Source organism: Toxoplasma gondii, chromosome XI, assembly GCF_000006565.2.
Source record: "Toxoplasma gondii ME49 chromosome XI, whole genome shotgun sequence".
Classification (NCBI taxonomy): Eukaryota; Apicomplexa; class Conoidasida; order Eucoccidiorida; family Sarcocystidae; genus Toxoplasma; species Toxoplasma gondii.
Window position 1 is genome coordinate 6,038,881 of NC_031479.1, and position 21,013 is coordinate 6,059,893.

At 49.5% G+C, this 21,013-nt stretch overlaps 2 protein-coding genes across 2 annotated transcripts; both read right to left on the bottom strand.

The window, feature by feature from the left end:
• Positions 1–232: 232 nt before the first annotated feature.
• On the bottom strand, positions 233–8,569 carry TGME49_216610 (ribosomal RNA large subunit methyltransferase J protein). The gene is made up of 7 exons (XM_018779742.1): positions 8,532–8,569; positions 7,940–8,122; positions 7,532–7,687; positions 6,778–7,098; positions 6,120–6,377; positions 5,112–5,349; positions 233–4,730 (listed from the first exon to the last, which is right to left on the bottom strand). The coding sequence occupies exons 2-7, from the start codon at positions 8,088–8,090 to the stop codon at positions 1,838–1,840; spliced, it is 4,017 nt and encodes a 1,338-aa protein (XP_018635256.1). The 5' UTR covers positions 8,091–8,122; positions 8,532–8,569; the 3' UTR covers positions 233–1,837.
• A 3,011-nt stretch (positions 8,570–11,580) lies between these two features.
• On the bottom strand, positions 11,581–20,466 carry APE (exonuclease III APE). The gene is made up of 14 exons (XM_018779741.1): positions 19,400–20,466; positions 19,048–19,096; positions 18,581–18,736; positions 18,460–18,491; positions 17,745–17,804; positions 16,971–17,020; positions 16,347–16,432; positions 15,813–15,849; positions 15,098–15,179; positions 14,717–14,784; positions 13,748–13,827; positions 13,340–13,401; positions 12,841–12,906; positions 11,581–12,436 (listed from the first exon to the last, which is right to left on the bottom strand). Exons 1-14 carry the CDS (start codon positions 20,096–20,098, stop codon positions 12,113–12,115), a joined length of 1,851 nt encoding a protein of 616 aa, XP_018635255.1. The 5' UTR covers positions 20,099–20,466; the 3' UTR covers positions 11,581–12,112.
• Positions 20,467–21,013: the final 547 nt, after the last annotated feature.

The window sequence follows — 21,013 nt, forward strand, 5'->3', positions numbered from 1 at the left end:
AATGGCTTGGATCAGAGGCATCCGTTGTTGATTCTGCATTGGCAACAAATAGAAGAATGTGGAAGCAAACAGTATCCCACATCCCGCTACAGACGAACCCACCGATATTTGGCCCACCTTTTTATGTTCTGTAAAGAAGCTTTTGTGTGACCCTGCAAAACTCGATATCACCAGCGGCGAGCTTTTTGTGCGCCAAGTGGAAGACTGGAGAATTCGTGTTTCCTCGCCACGGCAGGCCAGACAAGTGAAATATGTGTCCCACGACGAGAGTCTTGTCACTTCGAGTGTGTTGTGAAGGCAGACGAAAGATGAATTGTGAAATAGGCAAAAGCTTTCTTGGCGTGTAGACAGTACGAACCTACGCAGAACATGTGTGCATCTCATGCACATATGTAGATATTGTAGAAATTCATGCATGCCGACACGCAGCGCCTGGGGCAGGTAGCTGCATGAGACGTCTGAATAGTCTCCGGAGATAAGAATTTGTGTTTTCATGCAAAATGCTTGCTTTGTCCGTGAAAGAGACACGAGAGTCGAGCCACATTGCATGAGCGCCAAGGGCTTCACAGCGGCACACGTGCGCACACACGCACATGAGGTCCACGTGTACAGGGAATGCAAGTTTACTTAGACAAGTCTGTTCTCGAACGCCATACATGAACTTTCGTATACAGACAACTCCGTACCTAATGTCGTCGGAACGAGGACGCCCCTCGCCTGAAATCAACAACCCTTCCGTTTCCCCGCAGCAAGCGTGAATAATTATCAGAAAGTATTTGCTTCCCAAGTATAACTGCATGTCGTGCTCCAGCTTGGAGAAAACGAAGACGCACGACTTAGTCTGGGACTGCTACAGAACCGTATAGAATCTACAGAAGGCGAATTGGAGCAGCAACCGAGAAAAAGGTAAACATCATCCGAAGACGAGTGGCGTGCGCCGTGAACCGGTTCGGCCTCGTATTCAAGCAGACGGCACCACGAAGTCATTGAATCCATTGTTTCACAGGATACACAAATAATCTGCAATACAAAACATCTCCTCTCTCACAAACTTGCTCAGGCCTGCGCCCAGCCGCCAAGAATTGACAAATAGGTGCAGCAAGCCGACGACCAGCTCGACAGGAAAACCATCGTTTTGAGGTGCTCGTCTTTTCTGCTGGAAAGGGGACAACAACTCGACGACAAAAGGAGTGAAGAAGTACCGAACGCCAATGACGAAGAAGCCCTCTTCTGTGTTGGAACGCAGGGGTTGGCGCGCACACCTGAGATCTGTTTCTCTCCTGAAACCTGTTCGCTATCTTCAAGCTCCGCTCTAGAAACAGAGGGGACACAGGTGACGAAACAACGCTAACAAAGAGATGCGTGAAAAACGGTCTGCCTCCTTTGAGTCAAAACAAGGCTGTCATGATGCATAGCGGGTGCAAAGAATTCCCCCGGTTATCGAACGTTGAAGGCAAATGCGCGGGTGCGTCATGCACAACAAATGCCAAACAACATTCGTGCCGCATTGTCGCTGTGCATTTTCTCCCTGGATGCCCGACCCAGCAATCCTTATATTTCTGGATTCGCTTGAGTACATTGCCTCTCTATTTTCTCCGTAATCAGTATGCAAGACTTCTCGTGGCCATGCCTCCTTTACATGCGAAATACCGCCAACGCCAGTCGTTCGGCGTTTCTTCCGTCTTTGCAGGGTTTCTCTCGTTTCGTCCTGATCTACACTTCGCGGGACAACTTATTTCCTCGAGGGTTGAGGGGTTAGACCCTAATCCGTGGCTCCGTAACTCCAGATTCCACTCGTGTCCCTCATTTGTTCATACCACCGCGTTCCGTATCTTCATCAGGGACTCTCATCGACATGGATGCCGACAGCAATATCGATCGTCTCTGTAGGGAGTGTGCTGACTGTGCTGGTCACATCTTCTTCAACGTGTACATGCTTGCCAGAGACAGTGGCCTTTTGCCTGTCGCTAGCGACTCTTGTATATCGCTCTACTGGTGCAGCAGCTTCCTCAGGCATTATACTCTCTCTCTTCACATTATTAGTTCGGGGATGTTTTTGCTCCGTCAAGCGCGCCTCTCGCGAAGGCTTTATCGACTCCTTTGCTTCACTGACACCGGCTGGGCGTATTTCAGTCGAGCCACTTTGGGAACCTTGCAGGTGATCGTTAAGAGTCTTCAAAACTTGGTTGGTGATTCTCCGCCGCAGTGCATTTCCAAGACCGTGACTTCTCCCCGGTCGCCCTTGCGCAGTCTGCTGTGAAAAAACCATTTTCGGCGACTGAGAAAGGAGACCGAAGCTCACAGTTTCATGGTTTGCTGCGCCAGTCACATAGACACCTCGCAGAGGTCCACCCTCCAGCTTACGGTCGCTCTCGTGCGGTGCATTTCCACTCCATGTCTTACCAGCACTTTCCGCTATATGACTTGCCACGGCGCATTGTCCATCGTCGACGGCTTCGATGAGCTTGGTGTCTGTCTCGGTAATTGGGATTTTCTCCGCTCGCTGAACTCTCGCATTTTCCTCTGATGCTGGGGACCCAACAGTTCCAGAGGAAACGACAGTCACAGCAGGGGATAATACGGCGCTCACGGCCACCGAGGGAAAGTGGATTTCATGCCCCTCCGAGAAAGTCTCTGGCGGGATGGAATTCTCACCGCCGCTGGATTCTGCCGCAGAGGTGACGAGTGGAAGTCTTGCACTCGCTCTTCTCTGCATAACGCTTGTCTTTAGGGCGGCGCCCTCGACATTGAGTTCTTCCAGTTCGCAGTCCAGCACCGACTCGATGATTGACACCGCTGTGTGCGCTGCATTCTCTTCTTCGGCTTCTTCTGAAGATGTTCTTGGGCAAGATGTATTCCTATTGCCGGGGCTCCTCACCTCCTCCTGCATCTCGTCGCCCTTGCTGGAGTCTTTCCTCGTTTGTTCTGTCATCTGTTCGACAGCGAACGGTTCGAGAGCGAAGGAGGACAGCGGCGTCGGGGTGCGGGTTGGTATGCATGCATGTTCTTGTGCGTGTCTCTCAAAAGACACGGAGTTTTCATTTTGCGAGTGCGACTGACATAACAGAGGTCTGACAAGAGCGTCTTCTCCTGTTGTCCGAGGGGACAGAAGAACGCTCCCTGACACTTGGAAGGTCTCATTCTGGAAGAAAACGTCTGATACATCCGCTTCAGGAGCCTGAATTAAATAAATCACTTCTGCATCGATTCCGTTCGTAGCACCTTCGCCCGCGCTCCCGCGCGTTTCGATCGTCTCCGGCTCTGTCTCAGCTTCTCGGTCCTGAGGTTTCGCTCTTTCGCTGATCTTCCCCGCGCTCTCGGCCGTCTGTTCCATCTCTGTTTTCGTTTTTCCCTGGTGGCTGGACGGAAGGTTGTCTTTCTTGGCCTGTTCTGCTGAAGCGTTGCTTGGGAGCGGAGTACATGCGCCGTCAAGAGCCGAACCGCGTGTGGATTGGAGTTTATCACTTTCACTAGTGTTGTCTGCGAGCACTGCACACCAAAAGTCAGTGTTTGAGACACGGACATCCACCCCGGTTGACGGCGTAGGAAGGAGCGGGAGACTCGTCAGTTTTTCTGACTCATCTGAGCTTGTTTTTTGCCGGGAGGGCTCCAAACCGCCGGTAGTCAGGTTCCTTTTTTTCGGTCTTTCCTCGTCCTGTCTCCGCCACGAGGACGAACTCTCGCCTCCGGCAGAAGCAAACGAACGCGAGGTAGACCAGTCGGCACTCACTCGCACATTTTCGAGCCTTGCCTGTGTGCAGTGCCCCTCTGTCTGTTCTGCCGCCACAGTCTTGGTGGCTAGACCTTCGTACACTGCTTTCCCTCTCTGTCGCCGTCGTTCCCCCATGCGCCACCAGTCTGCCTCGATTTCCCTTTCCCGCGTTTCTGCCTGTGTCTCCCGCGGCCGTCCCTGTTCGTCTTCTGACACTGCGGGCGAGAAGACGGAACCGAGCGTCCGGTCGCCACTGCGAGCGCCGCGTTCGTCGCCTTCGCCAGGCGAATTCGGCCCGCGCTCTGTCGCGCTTGCATACTTGCCACAGAAGTGCGTTCCTGGACTAAACGCGTACAAGTCCATCAGAGTTCTGCGTGTTCTGTCTCCGCCGTACGGCGAAGGCGTGTCGCCGCCAGCGTACCGACTAGTTTCGCAGGACGACGGTCGAGCCATTGTGGACATCGACGCAATCGCTGCGCTGCCTTTGAGTGCATTCATGCACCGCTCAAGAGTCCGCTGCCGCTGTCTGAGTTCCTGGAGCTGGCCGGGATTCCGCTGCAGGTCGAGGAACTTAGCGTAGGTCTGCTGCAGACTGATGCATTGCAGCCGACAAAGCTCCACACACATGCGCCGGTACGACTCGACAAAAAGCGTGTCGTTCTTCAGAAATGACCGGCGGAAAATCGTCTCCGGGAGAACTGTGTAGTAGTCTGTTGGAGGTGCGGCGTCGCTCAGCGCTTCGTGCACTCGTGTCAACTTCGAGACTGCTGCACTGTACACGCGCGACACGCGAGGAAACATAGCGACTGTCGGTCGCTTTTTCGGCAACGAAAGTGAAGACGAAAGCGAAGCGGAAAGCGACGAGGAAAGGGAAGACGCTTCCGGGCGACGAGTCCCGCGAGAAGACGCTGGAGACGATGGCAGAGAATGCAGCTTTGCTCCGGCTACCGCCGATGCAACCGCCACGGCCCCGAGATTGACCGAACGGAAACGGCGAAACTTCAGCGCTACAAGTTGTCTGGAAACGGGAAAACAGAAAAGAGCCAAAAGCACCGAAACTTCAAATTGGAAGACAGAAGCCACAGTCAGCGGGATGGTCATGGACGAGCGGGTACCAAGACAGACAAGGTGCACATACATATTACAGCTCATACTGAAAATCAATTTGTCTGGAAATGAAAATGGGGGCATCCGCTCGTGGAGACTGTTTTTAACAAGTTGCTGAGAGAGACTGGAGGCGGAAAGGCAAGACGGAGTTATCCCTGTAGGCACACAGTTCAAAATCCGAAGAGAAGATGTTAAAATTGAACAGTCCCAGCCGCTGCAGGTGTTGGAAAGGTACCGTTGTTCAAATGGGATTTTTCGAGAGGTTTTGTCCCTTGGTTTGAAGCTAGATTACCTTTCCGAGTTCGTCCACCGATTTCGTGAAGGTTTGACAATGTAGACCTCTTCAAATAGTGCAATGCACAGAAACAAGAGGGAGGCGGTGAACGATGTGAAAGAGTCGAATACCGTGCAGATGAAAGTGCCTCCGTGCTGAAGAAGTTGGAAAGCAATCAGAAACTCCGAGAGCAACAGCCGCCCAGTCAGCAGCTCCTGGTAGTTGTCCAAGTGCTGCCCTGTCACTGTCTTCTTTGCTGACAGAAACGGAAGAGACGCAGGAATCTAGAGAAGCCATGCGGAAGGAGGAATTGGGGGGAGTCAACGCAGTCCAGAAAACGCAAATAAAGAGGCGTTCCATACGATATGGATATCTCTCTTTAGATCCAATTCGAACCAAGCTTACGTGTATCGCTCCACGTAGAAGGGGTGTATGTCGGGACAGCAGGGCACAAATATAGAGAGTGCGTGTCTGCCAACAAAGCGGCTGTCGATTAGTGACGTATCTCAGGAGTCAAAGGGAGAAACACATGTTTGCCGGTAGTTTGTTGCCAGGGTGTTGGTGCATGTCTAAAGGTCTTGTTGGAGAGGACACAAGAAAGTGCTACGGCTAATGCAGAAAAATTATCAACTGACCACGACACGCTCATACCCTGACCTTTGCACGAGGCGGTGCACAGGTGATGCTAGGTCGATCTGAAGTACAGACGGATCAATCTCTAGTACTGTCTATCTCTGTAGATTTCGATGTACGTGTCGGTAAATATATATATATATATATACATATATATTTATGCCATCGATTTGCAAATATGTGGGTGAGTGAAGCATCGGTATTCACGCATAGACGCTTTATTGGCTGGTCACGAACTGTCGCATTTTTCGCATGTGTCAAGTGTGACTTCGTCGATGTGTTTTCGCCAAAACTGAAGTTGGAACTGAGAAAAAGCAGATCGCATTCGTTCTTGTGAAACAGATTTCCGACCCTTCAATGCCCACTGGTTAAATGAAGTGTATTCCCACTTACGTATGGTGATGCCGCCATCGGCTACAATGAGTTTGATGACTCCTTGGTTCCCTGATCTCCGTGACCTCGCTGATCGAGAGGGGCTCATTTGATCTCTGAAGGAAAGCGTTTGTTTGCTTCCTGTTGCAGTGTCTGCTTGGGGCAAGAGAGCTGCGCACTGTTCCTGAATCTCAGTCACTCTCAGTTCGATTTTGTGCCTCATTGCTTTGATGTTTTTCGAGCAATAAAGATTGCCGCTGTTATTCGAAGCCGTTACGCCTGTACAACGCAAAGAGCGAGACAGCCCAGGGTTGCCGGGCTCAAGGAGAGGGGATGAAATGGGACGGGGCATTTGAGGAAATAAGCAAACAGCGAAGCGCAACGGTGAGAAAATATCACATTGGCTACCTTGTGTTTCATCGCTGTGCGAGATGCTTCGATATTTCTAAACAGGCAAACCGGAAGCTCAGCAACATCAACAAAGTAGAACTGTTAACACCCGTCTATCTGCATAGACAACGAACAGCGACGGCCACATAAAGGCCCATGTACTCAAATGCAGTTCTGCCCTTGGAGACACGTACAACGGATACACCGTCACACACATATCTTTGTTTCACAAAACTGCCTGCAGGTAAAACTCCGCTTGCAAATTCCTTTGCTCCTCAACGTCTCTTACTCTCATAATTTGGTCGTTCAGTGACCTCTTTCGCGATGTGCCAGAATCGTGTGTCTCTCATTGCAGCTAGGTCAGAAATGTTGAGAGAGATGCCGAACCCGTAACAGCTTGGACCGTGGAGCCGCCTTGCGGCAGGCCTTGTTGACCGCTCTTCCTCTGTCGCTGTTTGCGGAGAGAGATCGGCAGGAGCAGAGAACGGGTGAGTTTCGTTTTCCAGTCGTCTCTGGTCCAGCAAATCGATTTCGTCTAGGAGCCAGTCAGACCACGTCCCCGGACCAGCACACAAGTCGAGGAAGAAAGACGGATTCGCTGGGGAGGCACCTGAGAAACACCCGTATCCGACACAAATAGAGCAAACACATCAGAATCAACCTACAAGCTAATAGAGGAGCATTTATGCACGCAAGTCTCTGTTGGTAGATTAATGTTAGAAAGACATAGACACACTGTTTTTGTGTACCTACACGTTTGCCGAATGTGGAGGGAAGCAGACCACCTGTGGGGACGCCCCCGCCTATACGTTCGTTTATTCATTTACAAATGACGACGGTGAGCGCCCTGTGGAGAACAGCGCCTCTCTGTGCTGGCTGGAAGTTTGTAAACATCTGTAAGTGTCTGCGGATCGATAGAGATGCGAAGCAAAACTTAGTAGTATCCTGGAGACGGTTGCCTAGGATTCCGCTGTTGCTTCATACACCCACACAGACGCGCGCAAGCGTACTAGCAAGGACGCAACTCAATACTTCCTAATTACCTTTCACGAGCATCTCTGGGAGACCGTCTAGTCCCTTGGTCTCCTGGAGCCACTCCGAAATTTCTTGTAGTTTATCCCCTGACCGTGTTCGGTGCTGGAAGCTGCCTTTGCAATCCGACGGGAACACCGAGAACTGGGCGACTTTCCAAATTCTCCCTGGAGGAAGATGTACAGATGCATACATATACATATATGCATGCACGTCAATAGGGGTATTCAGAGCATCCTTCGCATCAGCGTACATGGCAATGCTTCAGCTCCACGGATACATGCATACGGCCGCTCAGACGGTTCTGACTTTAGTGCGCATCATGCATCTTAAAGTCGTAGACGGACGGCCTGCGCATTTACATATGTCCACAGGCATGCATGTGTGAATATGTTTAAAGGGAGTTCTGAATGACGCACCTTTCCCGGCATCATACACATCATCGAGCAGGGTTTTTTGTTTGAGCTGCTCTTCAATAAGTTCTCTGTCGCAATAGTCGCTCTGGAGCATCCGCTCCGTGTCTCGTGCACTCCGCATTTGAACAGGCTCCGATTCCAGGGCTGCCACCATCTCCTCAACGCTGCCTAAACTCGTTCCAACGCCTGCGAAAAGGTGCAAGTAATCTCTGACAGTATCTTACACCTAGACTGTGCGTTATGGTCGCATAAGGAATTGCCTGTAAATCACGTTATGCAGGTAGTCAGTATGTACCAGCGCAGTCTCATGCATAATATACATTGTTGCGAATGCTCTTGCTAGTTGGGCGGGGAAACACCGGCATGGCGACGGATCTAAGAACATATTTGTTGGTATATATATTTATACGTGCATGTGGATTCGTGTATCAACATCTCTACACCAATACAAACGTATGGGACCATGTGTTTGTATACAAAGGTACATGGAGTACGACCACCAGTGGTCCAAAATGGTCTGGATCCTCTCGGCTAGGGCACGATATAGGGAAGGTTTGTTGGAGCCCACGGGATTTTTCACTTTTTTTTCACTTACCGCATTGTAGCTTGTAGGAGAGAAATGTGGATCGCGCGGTTGGGCTTCCCCCGAATCCGGGAGTTCTCGGGGTCATTGCCCCTTTCAGGGATTGCAAAAATTCATTTTGGAGAGGCGAGCCTCCACAAGCGGAGGCCGGTGAGAAATCGCGGCTATTTCCCAACATTTCTGTCGTTTATGTGAAAATAACAACGGACTCTCTTGACCAGAGCTTCGCAAGAGACGTTCAGGACGTGACCGCTTTCTAACAACAGAAACGAAGGGCTTTGCTTCACAATGCATGAAACAGAGTGCAATTCTGTACGTATACACCGTATGTATTTGAGTCGTGCTGGTCGTATTCGCCGGAGAAATTTGTCGGGCTCTCACGATGCAAGGAGTGAGGCGAAACGAGATAGTTTAGAACAAGCAAAAATTTGACAAAAGAGACTTGAAGGCACTTGGTTACGCGCAAACGATGAAGACGAAGGTGTGTAGCGTTGGTCACTCGTTTTCCAAATCCCGCTTGGGTCCTTCTCTGTGCCAGACGCAGACACGAGGAGAAACAAGAAACGCAGGACAAATTCTTCGGTCCCGTGCTCGAGGGAGAAAATATTCGCGAAGACAAAAGAAAAGTGGCGACAAAGAAGAGGCGAGTAGATCACTGAGAGAGCCTGAAGGGTGACCTGCGTACATTCGTGATCTTGGACTCGACAAAATGGACAACAGGAGAGAATCGCCAGTTTTCGGCCCTTCTTTCTGGTGTTTCAAGGACGTTTTCGTGTTCAGCAGCAGAGCACGGGTGTTCTGGCTGTAGTCCGTCTTCGATATGTGGGTTGCTTCGTTCCTGCGTGCGTCTTTGAGGGATGAGGAAGCTACACCCGCCGAAGCAGCAGGAGATAACCGCACTTCCACAGAGTACACAAAACCAGAAAGGCCAAAGTAACGGACAGCCAATATGGATATCTTCGAAGGAAATGAAACCCGAAACCGCCTGGAAGACGATGGCAACCAGAAACAGATCAGATCCGAGAGGCTTCGAAGGAATGCGTTGTGTACCTAAAAGAGAAAAGAGGAGCAACAGAGGCAAACGGTTTCTTCCCTTCCTTCTGTTTTTCCTTTCCTGGTCCTGTTTTCTCCGCCTTCGCTCCGCAAGCGAAAAACCTTGGAAAAAGTCTGAGAGCGAACTCCCCAGCTGTATGCTTGTTAATACTGGCACTCTACGCCATCGTTAAGATCGCCATTTTTCGGCAGTCAATCAAAACAAGCACACAGTGGAGAAATGATTCAGCTTGTCCTGTACCTAGAAAAAAGTCAAATGGACACCTGTGCTGAAGAAAGGATGACAATCGCTTTCGATTGTCGTGGCGAATGCACACAAAAGGCTGCCTGCGAAGTCCAGCTCTTGTGGCAGTCAGAAACAGCCTCAACAGCGGTTGAACAATTGCACACGCTTCGAAAATTTTTGGACTCCCAGAGAGCGGCAAAGGGGAGGCTTGCGCAACACATGCCACGGACGGTCACAAAAAACCGCAGAGCCTACTGACAACGCAAGCCTCTGTGTTTCGTCCCTCCCCAGAGGACCGCTAAACCCTCGGGTGAACGTGCTTACGCATACAAGCTGATGCTCAAATGAATACATATACGTAGGTGAACACGTAGATATATGTACATACGTACGTATGTACCTAAACAGACAAAGACATATCCACATTTGTATAATATATCCATGTATCGATTTGCAAATAAATCACTTGATAAAAATATGCAGAGCCTGATTGGTGAGCATTTTGCTCCCCACAATCCAACTGTTGTTCCGCCTCAAGGTTGAAAACTCGTTGCTGGGCAATTTGTGTGTCCACACCGACGTATGTGTACACTCGTGCATAGAAATGTAGATGTACACATAGGCCTCCGATGTACGCATTTACGCAGACCTGTGGCGAACGCTGAGCTGTGTCCGCACAGAATCCTCCTCGTCTGCGAAGCAATAGACCTCGACGCTCGAAGGACTTGAAGCTCAGTCTGTTCTGCATGCCATGCTGTTCGGGGGGAGTTTTGTACGCATTTCTGCACATTGTCAGACCTGGAAAACCGCAGCCTTTCGTCGTGGCACTGTCTCCGAGAAGGTCGTGGTTCAAGACTGCTTAGACTCGAGATCGCAAACACTCCAAAATGTCGACATCGGCTAGTGACAAGGTATTTTTTTCGCAGCACTTTTAGAAACATGTGAAGTCAAACCCAGCTTCCACAGCTAATAGCTGGGTCAGATTCCTGCGCAGTTTTACTCAGTTTCATGCACCAAGGCAACCTCAAAAGTCTTCACGCGTCTCCTGTCTATGACCTCCGATACCTACTGAGACAGCAGTCGTATTCCAGTGCAGATACATGCATATCCTCGGCATATGCATATCTTTCCTTGCACTCATTTATGTGTCAATGTGATTACTCAACCCTATTGAGTTGCAAAATGTCTCGTGGCAGATGGTGCGCTTGCGCTCCCCGGTTCGCGAATTCACGGCACCCGACAGTCCTCCACTCTTTTGAAGCAGAAAACCAACTTCTGTGGAGGTTTTCCGGGATGGGGCTCCCTGTGCCAGTTTTGAGGCCAGATTTTCTCGCAGCAAGTCGTTTCACGAAAAGAAAGAATTGACAACGTCAGAACAAGGAGATCCATGAAATTGTTTTCGATCGCAACCAGCTACGTTTGCAGGTCCGAACGCAGACAATACCGCCGAGTCGAAAAAGACATGGAACTGCAGCGGAACCGTGCAGACGGTCAAAAAGCTTATGTGTGTCCGACAGGGTGCGAAACAGTATTTCGTTCGATACTTCGCAGTTTCTAAAATTCAATGCCCACCAAGGCGTCCCTATAAAATCAGATGTATGCATGCGCGTACATACATGTACATACATGTACATATATATATATATATATATATATATATATATATATATATGTATGCATACCATGCACAATGATACCTGCCTACACGCATATATATATATATATAAATATATATATATATAGGTAAATTATCAGGTGCATGCTTACATGCGTATGAATGTCCTAATGTCTAAGTTTGAAACATACAAATGCGCATGCGCACAACTCAGAGGTCCGCAGACTGACCGCGACTGAGGTGGGCGGGGACCAGAAGCTCACAAAGTCGTTACATGTAGACTACAAGCGCGGATGGGCTTTGTGAATGCTTGGCGTAATAAGCAGAGAGGGATTCCACTTCTCTGCGAACCATTTGTGTTTCCTCTTGCGACAAAATAGACGCAAAGACAGATTGGACTTGGACAACTTCTTTGTTTGACCTCGACATTCTCGTTGCCCAGTCTTTTAAATACTTCAGATTCCCTCGTCACCCTCTCTCACTTTTTCTGTCCGCTTTGAAGGCCTCACGTGCCTCCCTCGCCCCGAGAGCTTCTGCCGCTTCCCTTTCTTCGATTCGTTTTCTTCTTCCCCCGTACCACCATCTCTCTTCTCACCCCCGCCAGCTTTGTGTGTCTCTGTCCTGTTTTGCAGACCTTCGACAGTTACACCAGTCGTCCAACTCCGAGTATTCCGTTTCCTCGAGACGCTCAGTTCCTCTTCAACTGGAGGCCTGGACGTTTCGCGGTTTCTCGAGGCTTGCATGCAGCGCGATCTTCTGGCTTGTTTTCCGCTCCTCGTCTGACGAATCAGAGATGACAACTTCCTCCGGCTTCTTCCTTTTCTGGTCCGCTGCACCTGGCAATTGCGCTCGACGCTTCACCGCGAAGAAAGAATCTAACCGGCAATCGTCCTGCCGCTTCTTCGCAGCTGGCGCAGGAGCAGAGGAGCGCAGTGCCTCGCAAACGACCGCAGGTAACGCCGATATTTCTTTTTCTTTGAAAAGAACGAGAACCGGGCAGTGATCAGATCCAAAAAAATTCGCCTGGACATCAACGAAAAGGTTGTAAAACCACACGCACATACGTGCAGGCATAGAATCCGAACAACAGGGCTCCTTGCGACTCAGCAACTTCCACCAGCCTCTGTACACAACCTGCTTATACATAAAGCATCGCACTAAGAGAACATTAAAAGGGAAGGTTCTGGTTGTCGTTCAGTCTGTGCTCAACGCCCATAGGCGGCTGGCTCCTATTGTCGCAGAGTGAAGAGAAAGCTCCGTGGGCATGCTCCTCGAAAAAGCAACACAGGGTGAACCCCAGACACAGTCACAAGCCTATATACATATATATACATGTATATATCTATGTATATATATATATATATACATAAATACTTATATAGGTGTGTCTGTGAAGACGTGCATGTGTGTGCATTGTGGGGTCGTACCTTTGACTTTCCAGCTCCGCAAATTCTCACGAGTTCCACTGCGGGCATCAGCGTCTCCGTCAACACCTAACGAATCGGACGCGGCGCACCAAAAAGAAGCATCACCAGTCAGCGAATTCGTCCGCCCACCCAGCCCACACACATGTGATTTCTTGACATACGCACATGCATATATTCATGCATGTTTGTATGTGGGTATATATATATATATATATATATAAATCAGCCTTCCCGGGCGAGGCGCGCGTTAACAACATGCATGTGGAATCTGAGCGAAGCTCAGAAGAGCCGTTTTCGGCGAAAGCCAGTTTTTTCTGCGTCGTCGCATAGAACTGTCGCACGCGACTCCCCGCACAGAAAGTCTGGATTGCGTATTCGCAAGTACCTCCTGACACCTGCGATGCTTCTACCTAAAGCTAAATCGAGGACGGCCGCGTCTGCTTCGAGATGTCTATATGCTGCGGTCCTCCATCTACGCATGCACGCGTCGATCGCTTACGATATGGTCGAGTCGCATTCCCAAACCTCTCAGCAGACCCCGGGACCCGGACCCTCCGAAGCCTGTGAAACCGACAAATGGCGGCAGAAGAATTCTTCACTTATTTGTTTCGTCTGGTCGTCGCCCAGCTCTTGTCGCTCAAGATGATAAATTCCACTGTCCTTTCCCTGCTCCACGAGACCCATGCGCCATGCGCCTGCCTGTCCCCGTCTACGCGCTTCGCGCTTCCTTCTGCTGCTTCAGACGGGGGGGAGAACACCGAAGGCCATGACCCTCCGGCCTCCTCATTCTGTTTGCGGAGGTCTCTGTGTTTCGCAGTGTGTTCACCTCTCCCGATGTATATTCACTCCCATGATGCAGCCAGCGAATTTCAAGAACGTCATGAAGACCGCCTTGAAGAAAACTCACCACGCCAAGAGTACTCGGCGCTCTCCAGGGGAGGGGGCTCCGTTCGCGGGTGCAGTTCTCGAAAGGCATCGACGAGGTTCCTGAAGCCGAGCGAAACATGCAGAGAACCGGACACAGATGATCAGAAACAAGGACAGGTGCTAGACAGCAGCACAGGAGCTGCCACAAAGAAGTTACCCTATCCTCCGTACAACGCCGGCAATAAGAATGTACTCATCACAGCTAGACCGTGTCTTTCAATTATCACATTCCTCGTACCCCGTTTCTGTACAACGAGAGGCACACGGTAGCAAGAAAGCGACATGGCACACAGAAGAAGAACATCTCCGTCTATTTGAAGTCTTGGGGTCCCGCAGAAGACGCATTCAGCGGCGGACGACATCTCGGCTGGACGCGCGTAAATGTGAACGTCCTCAAATTACGCCAGATTACGGAAAGGACGAAACTCTCATTCGCAGTTCCGTTCATGCAAATCAAAAAAGTTAGAGGGTGCTGGCCCGTCACCCCAGCGTGTGCTTTGAGACGTTTACACCCGACGCGAACCAGCGCTTCAAGGTGCGAGGGTACTTTATCTGTGTCGACTCGTAGGGAAACTGGGAGTGAAGCTAAAAAACAAAATTATCCAAGTCACTGACACACAGAACATGAACCTGAACCGAGAGGAACTGACCGAATTCTCACGAAGAAATGCATAGGGCGCTTTGATGCGACTCACAAGCATTTGGAAATTCACTGCATGTGACCTTGCATGCACAACTCAAGGAAACCAGCCGCTTACACACAAACATAAGCGGACGCATTCAAATATAGATGTTTCCCAAGTGCGTCCGAGTTCTGCGCAGTGGCTCCTCAATATGTGCGTGTATCCAGTATCACGGAGAGAAAGAAAGAGACATGCAGACGGACTCCTGAGTCGTTTGACAGGCCGCATCTTTCAACGGTTTCCTCCGAACGCATGCACGCTCTCACCCCCTCTCGAGAATGGCCCGAAAACGCCGCCGCTCGGCATCTGTGCACCCGGCTTGTCCAATGTTGTCCTGAGACGACGCAAATCAGAGCAGCTGTGTTTGCATGCAGTCGCGCTGTGCATCGCATGGGACTCTGAGAGGAAGTGAACCTTCGCTCTCAGCACGGCAACTCCTGTCTTTGTTTTTGTCTTTACTGCATTGCGAGACGTCGATGCGTTTGCGGCAGAAAGGACAGAGTTTCGGGACAAGAAGAAACGCGCTCGATGGGAGAGAAACGAAGGAAACACTCGGTGAGGACAAGGTCCAAAGAGAAGAGTCCAGGGAAACTGTGCACATGCTGAAGATACCATCCAGAAACAAAACGAAGACACAGACAGATTACCGGATCAATGGTGCCGTCTGCGGTTTCGTGGATGACCGAGCGAAACTGATCCGGATCCGAGAGGTCGATATCCTCTGGGGCGCTGCATGCAGAGAACGTGAAGAGTCAAAGAAAACATGAATACGCGGATTGAAACACAGGCAGCGTATGCAGAGAAGGCAGTCAGATTCCTCGTCCCTCCTGCGAATCGTTTGGAACTACGTGGAGTTCATACCGCCTGCTGCACCTTTCCTGCCCGCGCTCTCTGTCTTGGTTTCGACCTCTGTGCCGGCCTACATGCATATATACATATATATATATATATATATGTATATATATATATGTATATGTATATATATGTATATGTATATATATGTATATGTATATATATGTATATATATGTATATATATGTATATGTATATATATGTATATGTATATATATGTATATATATGTATATATATGTATATATATGTATATATATGTATATATATGTATATATATGTATATGTATATATATGTATATGTATATATATGTATATGTATATATATGTATATGTATATATATGTATATGTATATATATGTATATATATATATGTATATGTATGTATATATACACACACAAACACATATATAGCGATATATCTATGTACGCATCCACTCGTTTCTCTACACATCTAGATCTTTCTGAGAGTCACTGGTCTGCAGTCATATGTGCAGAGAAGCGGGCACCTACCAGTTCAGATCTCCGACCCACACCAGCGGCTTCTTCACTGCATGCGAATAAGTCCGACAAGGATAAGAAGACAGCAACAAATTCGCCTAGAAAACGCTCACCTCCGTACACATGCAGTTTTCGAAGAAGGGTGAGCACCGTGTCTTTTTATCTTCCCCACGATACGCCGGAAGGTAGTACTCATATAGCACTAGTCAAACACACACCACAGTTACCATATCCTCCGTACAAAGCCGGCATTAAGAACATAAAGATCGTAGCTAGACCATGTATTGTCTACAGATGTCTACAGATGTATATTCAGTTTGATCTACGAATATCCAAATACATTTAGACAGAGAGGTAGACATGGCCGTGGATAGCAAGAACTACGTCTCCAAATGCTCAAACAAATCACAGAACACACACATACACATGCACAACTACTCAAATACTCATAAAGACATATATATATATGTATATATATATATAGAGAGAGAGAGAGAGAGATACATAGTTGTACAGGTAAGCCTTCACAGTGAGGAGAGGACGAACATTGAGTAACGAACTGCAGCATGCGTTCATCCCAGAGCCGCCGTCTCTCGAACGACTTCGGTGTTGCGCCGTTGTTGGGACTGTACCTATGATCAAGAGAAAACGCATGCAAAGAAGAAAGAATTGACACGCAACTCAGAGAAAACGAACATGCTCCAGCCAAAGAGCTTTCATGAAACCTCGAAAATGAACGGCTTATCGAGGTGTGCAAACCACCTGTACGCAAGATAAGCACGTGCATATATACGCGTATATATACACACATGTACATATATATATATATATATGTAGATATGCATATACATATGCTACATGCATATGTGAATGGATCTCGAGGTACAGTAAGTATAAACATGCACATAATGACGTATGTGTATACTTATATATGCCCATATGTGGATCTGGATAGAGTATCTATGCATAGATGTGTATACCTACGTACACATGTAGTTGTCTAAATATCGAGTTAAGCAGAATTTCTCAGCACGATGACGATGCTCACGGTTGTATGGGTGTACAGCTTCCACAGTCGTGGAACAGTATTTTTACATACGGCTATTACACCTTTACACGCATGGCTATGTCTGTGTTTTCTGAACTGTAAGACTGCGCAGGAGGCCGTACGTGGTAAGAACACAAAAGGCCTCGAATTCCGCCAGAATGACGCGCCCTTCCTGCAGAGAACCAAGAGAAGAAAGAAATTCCCCCGTACAGACGAGGTGCAGTTGGAAGTATCTGCATGCGCATGTACAAGCATAATTCACACCATAGACGAGGCACCCAAGTAGCTGCCTCTACACAAGCCTATGTGACATACAGTAAAATACACAAATACGTACACGTATATATATATATATATATATATACATAAATATCCATATATACATATATATACGTATATATATATATATACGTGTATGTGTATTGGCAACGGCGAATTCGAGAATGACTGTGGAGAACGTAATGTCTCCGCATATGCCGCTTTTTGGTGAAAGAAGAAGGGGACGTACACGCAACTGAGAAGACAACAGGAAGAAGCACGCAAGAGATAGCATACAGGAAGAGACGAGAGGGATGAGAGAGAGACGAGAGGGATGAGAGAGAGACGAGGTAGAGGACGCAGAAATGTCAGTCGCAACTGAGAGAAAAAGAATCTCCAATAAGACTGTAGAGCAGATGCAACACTGGAAACGACGAATCGTAAGAACTGCCAGCAACACAAGCAACTCGCGAGTTTGCTCGCGGCCCTGGAAAGCGAATGCAAGAGGGAAGAAAGAGAAGAAAAGAAGAAGAGAAAAAAGGGATGACAAGAGGAAAGAAGACGAGAAGACACAACACAAATAGCAGCAAACTACGAGAGAGAAGAGAAGAGAGGGCAAGAAGAATTGGAGGTCTCACGAAATCATGTTCATGCGCGGGGCAGCCGTCGAGGGACAGGTTGTAGCGCAGGGAGCAAACCTGGGAGGAGACAAGGGTGACAGAAGCCGACCGAAGAGAAGCAAAAAAAAGTAAGTGGAAGTCCAACATGTGTGGAAAGAACAAAAGAGAAAACGGTACAGATGAGCGCATCTGTCCTCGTGTATGTACGTATGCAGATTCGGTATGTGCCTCGCAAGTCGACCGACCTTGCTCAGCTGCCGCATCCCGTTCGCCTCGTTTCCTCTCTGTATTCCCTACGCGAAAGCCACCCTGTGCTGTGCCGGCGAATTCTGAGTTTTCTTGTCTTTCTCTCCAAGAAACCAGACACAGCCTAGCGAAACATCCACATTCTGGTCGCTGACTCCACCGGTCCCGAGGGAGTCTCGTTCCGTTTTTCGCTCAGCGTCCTCGACCGCATGCATGCCCGTGAGGCGCGGACGGCGAGTCGACTCGAATCTGTGAGCTGCTTTGACACTCGCACTCATACAATTGTCTGTTGCTCTCTCTTTATCGGGTGATTCACCCGCGCAAACCTGTATGAGAAGATACCTGCGTCAAGAGCTGCTTCGACACTCTCTCGAAATGATCTGTGCAGTCTACCTGTCTACCTCAGCTGTCGGCCTACATATATATATATATATATATATATATATATATATATATATATGAGGCCGGTGGGTCTGTCGCGGCGTACCTGGACATCCTTTCTGATGAACATCATTTGTCCTGAAAAGAAGCACGGAGACAGGGACTGCCAAGTGCGCGTGGACTTCAAGAAAGCCATGTCGAGGAGAGCGCGAGAAAAGAAGTCTTACCGCTATATCTCCAGTCTGCCAGCGAGATGAGGAGACTGTGGTTGGGAAGCAGAGTATGGAGTGCCTCGCGAAGTTCTCGCGCTTCCACGCTACTGACTTTGTCCGAGTCCTTTATTCTTCCATGGTCTCGCGGCATGCCGTCGCCTCTCTTTGCGCCTGACCGCCGAACAGAGACGCAAATGCGCGCAGACTCATGCGTTTGAAGCGGTGCAAGAGCACAGAGGAGGAAGAGACGCACAGACAGCGAGGCAGCAGAAATGACGCAGGTGAAGAAGCAGAAGCAGAAGGAGCAGGAGAAGAAGAAGCGGGAGCAGGAGAAGAGAAGAAGGAGGGAAAAGAGAAGGAACAGCCGACGAAAAGGGAATAGGGATATGAATGAGAAAGCGATTAACAAGAAGAAAGGGATGCACGCAGACGAGAGCAAGAAGGACGAGCAGAAAGCATGAAAAGAGAGAGGTACCACGTACCCGGGGGGCCATGAGCCGCGAGTTTGACTTCTTGGAGACAAAGAATGTCCTGCGACACCGCATACGTCAAAGAGTGAGAGAGCGTCCTTTGTACGAATGACGCGAGTCTGGAGCAAGATGAAGCTCAGCTCCTCCGCGAATAAAACGAACGGATCAAAAGGAGAAGACGACCCCAGTCAGACATGACGAAAAGAAGCGAAGACGAACGGAGGAAAGAGGAGCGCAGGGAAGGAAAGAGGAGCCCAGGGAAGGAAAGAATCGCACTGGAAACAGAGTCTTGTCGGCTTTGGTAGGCGAGTGGGGAGACACGCATGGATCGAGATGCCGAGGCAACGAAAGAGAAGAAACTCACTGGATCGATCTTTTGAAGAAAACGCGAGAAGTAGAACCACTGGCGGCTGTCTCGAATTCGCGCTGCGATGCTGTTCACATTCCAGGTGACGATGCTCAAAGGCGCCTTTCGCTTCGGTCCTTCTGTTCTCCGTTCGAGTTCTCCCTCCCCGTCCTCCTCCGTCTCGCGAGTCTCACGAGAAGGATTCAAATCGACAGGCGGAGCGCCGGAAGAGGACGAATCAGAGGCGCGTTGCAGCATAGCTGAAGTAGAAACCGAGCAAGAAGGAGCAGACGAAGGAGAGGAGGAGAGAGAAGCAGCGGATGAGTTGAGTTCTGTTGTAGTTTCTCGATGAGGTCCCTCAGTTTCCTCTTCTCCCTGTGCTGAGTTCACTGCTCTGTGAACAGACATCGTGGACGTTCTTTGAGAGTTGCGCGTCCGCGCTCCGGCAGCAGCCGGCGAAGGCTGAGGGCCTGGTCGAGAGCGAGAAGAAGAAAAAGCAGAAGAGCCAGAGAGTGACGCAGGAAGAATGAGACAGAAAGGAGGGGAGGACAGACTCAGAGCAGAAGGCGAGTAGACGGCGAGAGAAGACGCGAAAGGAGGTTCCAGCCTGCGAAGCGTGACCTTGGAGACGGGCAGATTTTCTGCGAGAGGCAAGCCGCGACAGAATGTCCAGTCGAAGTGGACGAAAGAAGGAAGAAAACTTCCGAGAGGCCGCATTGATGAGCACTTGTACGCAGGCGAGACACGAGGTCGAGCGGAGAAGAGTCGGGAGAGAAGTCCAGAAGACAGCGAGCAGCAGAGTTCCGCGGTCGAGACGACGCACGATCAGAGGCGATGGAACCGAAAGAAAACGCACAGAAAAACGGAGATAAAGTAGAGCGAGGCCTGGGGAGGGGACAGAGTCTGCGAGTCCGAAGACAACAAAGTCGGCGAAAAGAGACAGAGACAGAGAGGCGCACTTAGACGACGCGAGACGCGGACAAGAGAAAATGCGGAGAGGCGAGACGTGGAAAACAGGACGAAAAAGGCCGCCTCGAAAACGCGTCTCTTTCGCTGCATCGACGCGTTCACACACTGAAGCGAGGAAAGCAGCTTTTTCCGAAGGTTCTGTTTTCTGGAAAAGAGACTCCTGCCTAGCGAAACTTTGCGTCGAACGCGTGGACAGCGAGCGCTGAGAGAAGGCCTGTCTTTTGCAGGGGCACTGTCTGACAGCGTCTTCTACGAACCTCACTCCACGTCTTTTCGAATAACGATAACTGGAAATCGTATTTGATTAACCTACCAACGTCGAAGGTTGAGTCGTACCCATTTGAAACTCCACGCTGGATGCGCCTTGGTACTTTGGACTTCTCCCTGGGACTTTGCACAGAAGAGCCAGACTCAACAGCTTCCTCGCGAGAAGTGGAAGAAATTCGACTGGCGCGGACGGTTTGTCAGCCTCCTTCTGTCTCTTCTCCAGGAAAAGCAGCTCTTCCCGTTTCGCCGCCTGACGGCGTTGAGGGAGCGGAGCTTCGCTGCAGACTCGAGAGCTGGTGAAAGTTACATCTTTTTAGTCTTACGGGAGTTCTACAGTCCGACTCCGGTGCGGAGGCAGTCTAACTGGAGACGAACAATACGCCGTCGAGCGGTGAT

What these genes read in the sequence shown, in the direction of transcription:
- TGME49_216610 (XM_018779742.1), bottom strand. Translation starts at nt 8,090, where the DNA reads ATGGTGGCAGCCCTGGAATCGGAGCCTGTTCAAATGCGGAGTGCACGA. An exon ending in CCCAGAGATGCTCGTGAAAG is followed by an intron (nt 7,099 to 7,531) that starts GTAATTAGGAAG and finishes GGTGTTTCTCAG; the next exon opens with GTGCCTCCCCAGCGAATCCG. An exon ending in CGATGGCGGCATCACCATAC is followed by an intron (nt 5,350 to 6,119) that starts GTAAGTGGGAAT and finishes CGTTTCTGTCAG; the next exon opens with CAAAGAAGACAGTGACAGGG.
- APE (XM_018779741.1), bottom strand. Translation starts at nt 20,098, where the DNA reads ATGCGGCCTCTCGGAAGTTTTCTTCCTTCTTTCGTCCACTTCGACTGG. An exon ending in TCATCAGAAAGGATGTCCAG is followed by an intron (nt 17,805 to 18,459) that starts GTACGCCGCGAC and finishes GTCTCCTCCCAG; the next exon opens with GTTTGCTCCCTGCGCTACAA. An exon ending in CGGGCCATTCTCGAGAGGGG is followed by an intron (nt 13,828 to 14,716) that starts GTGAGAGCGTGC and finishes GCTCGGCTTCAG; the next exon opens with GAACCTCGTCGATGCCTTTC.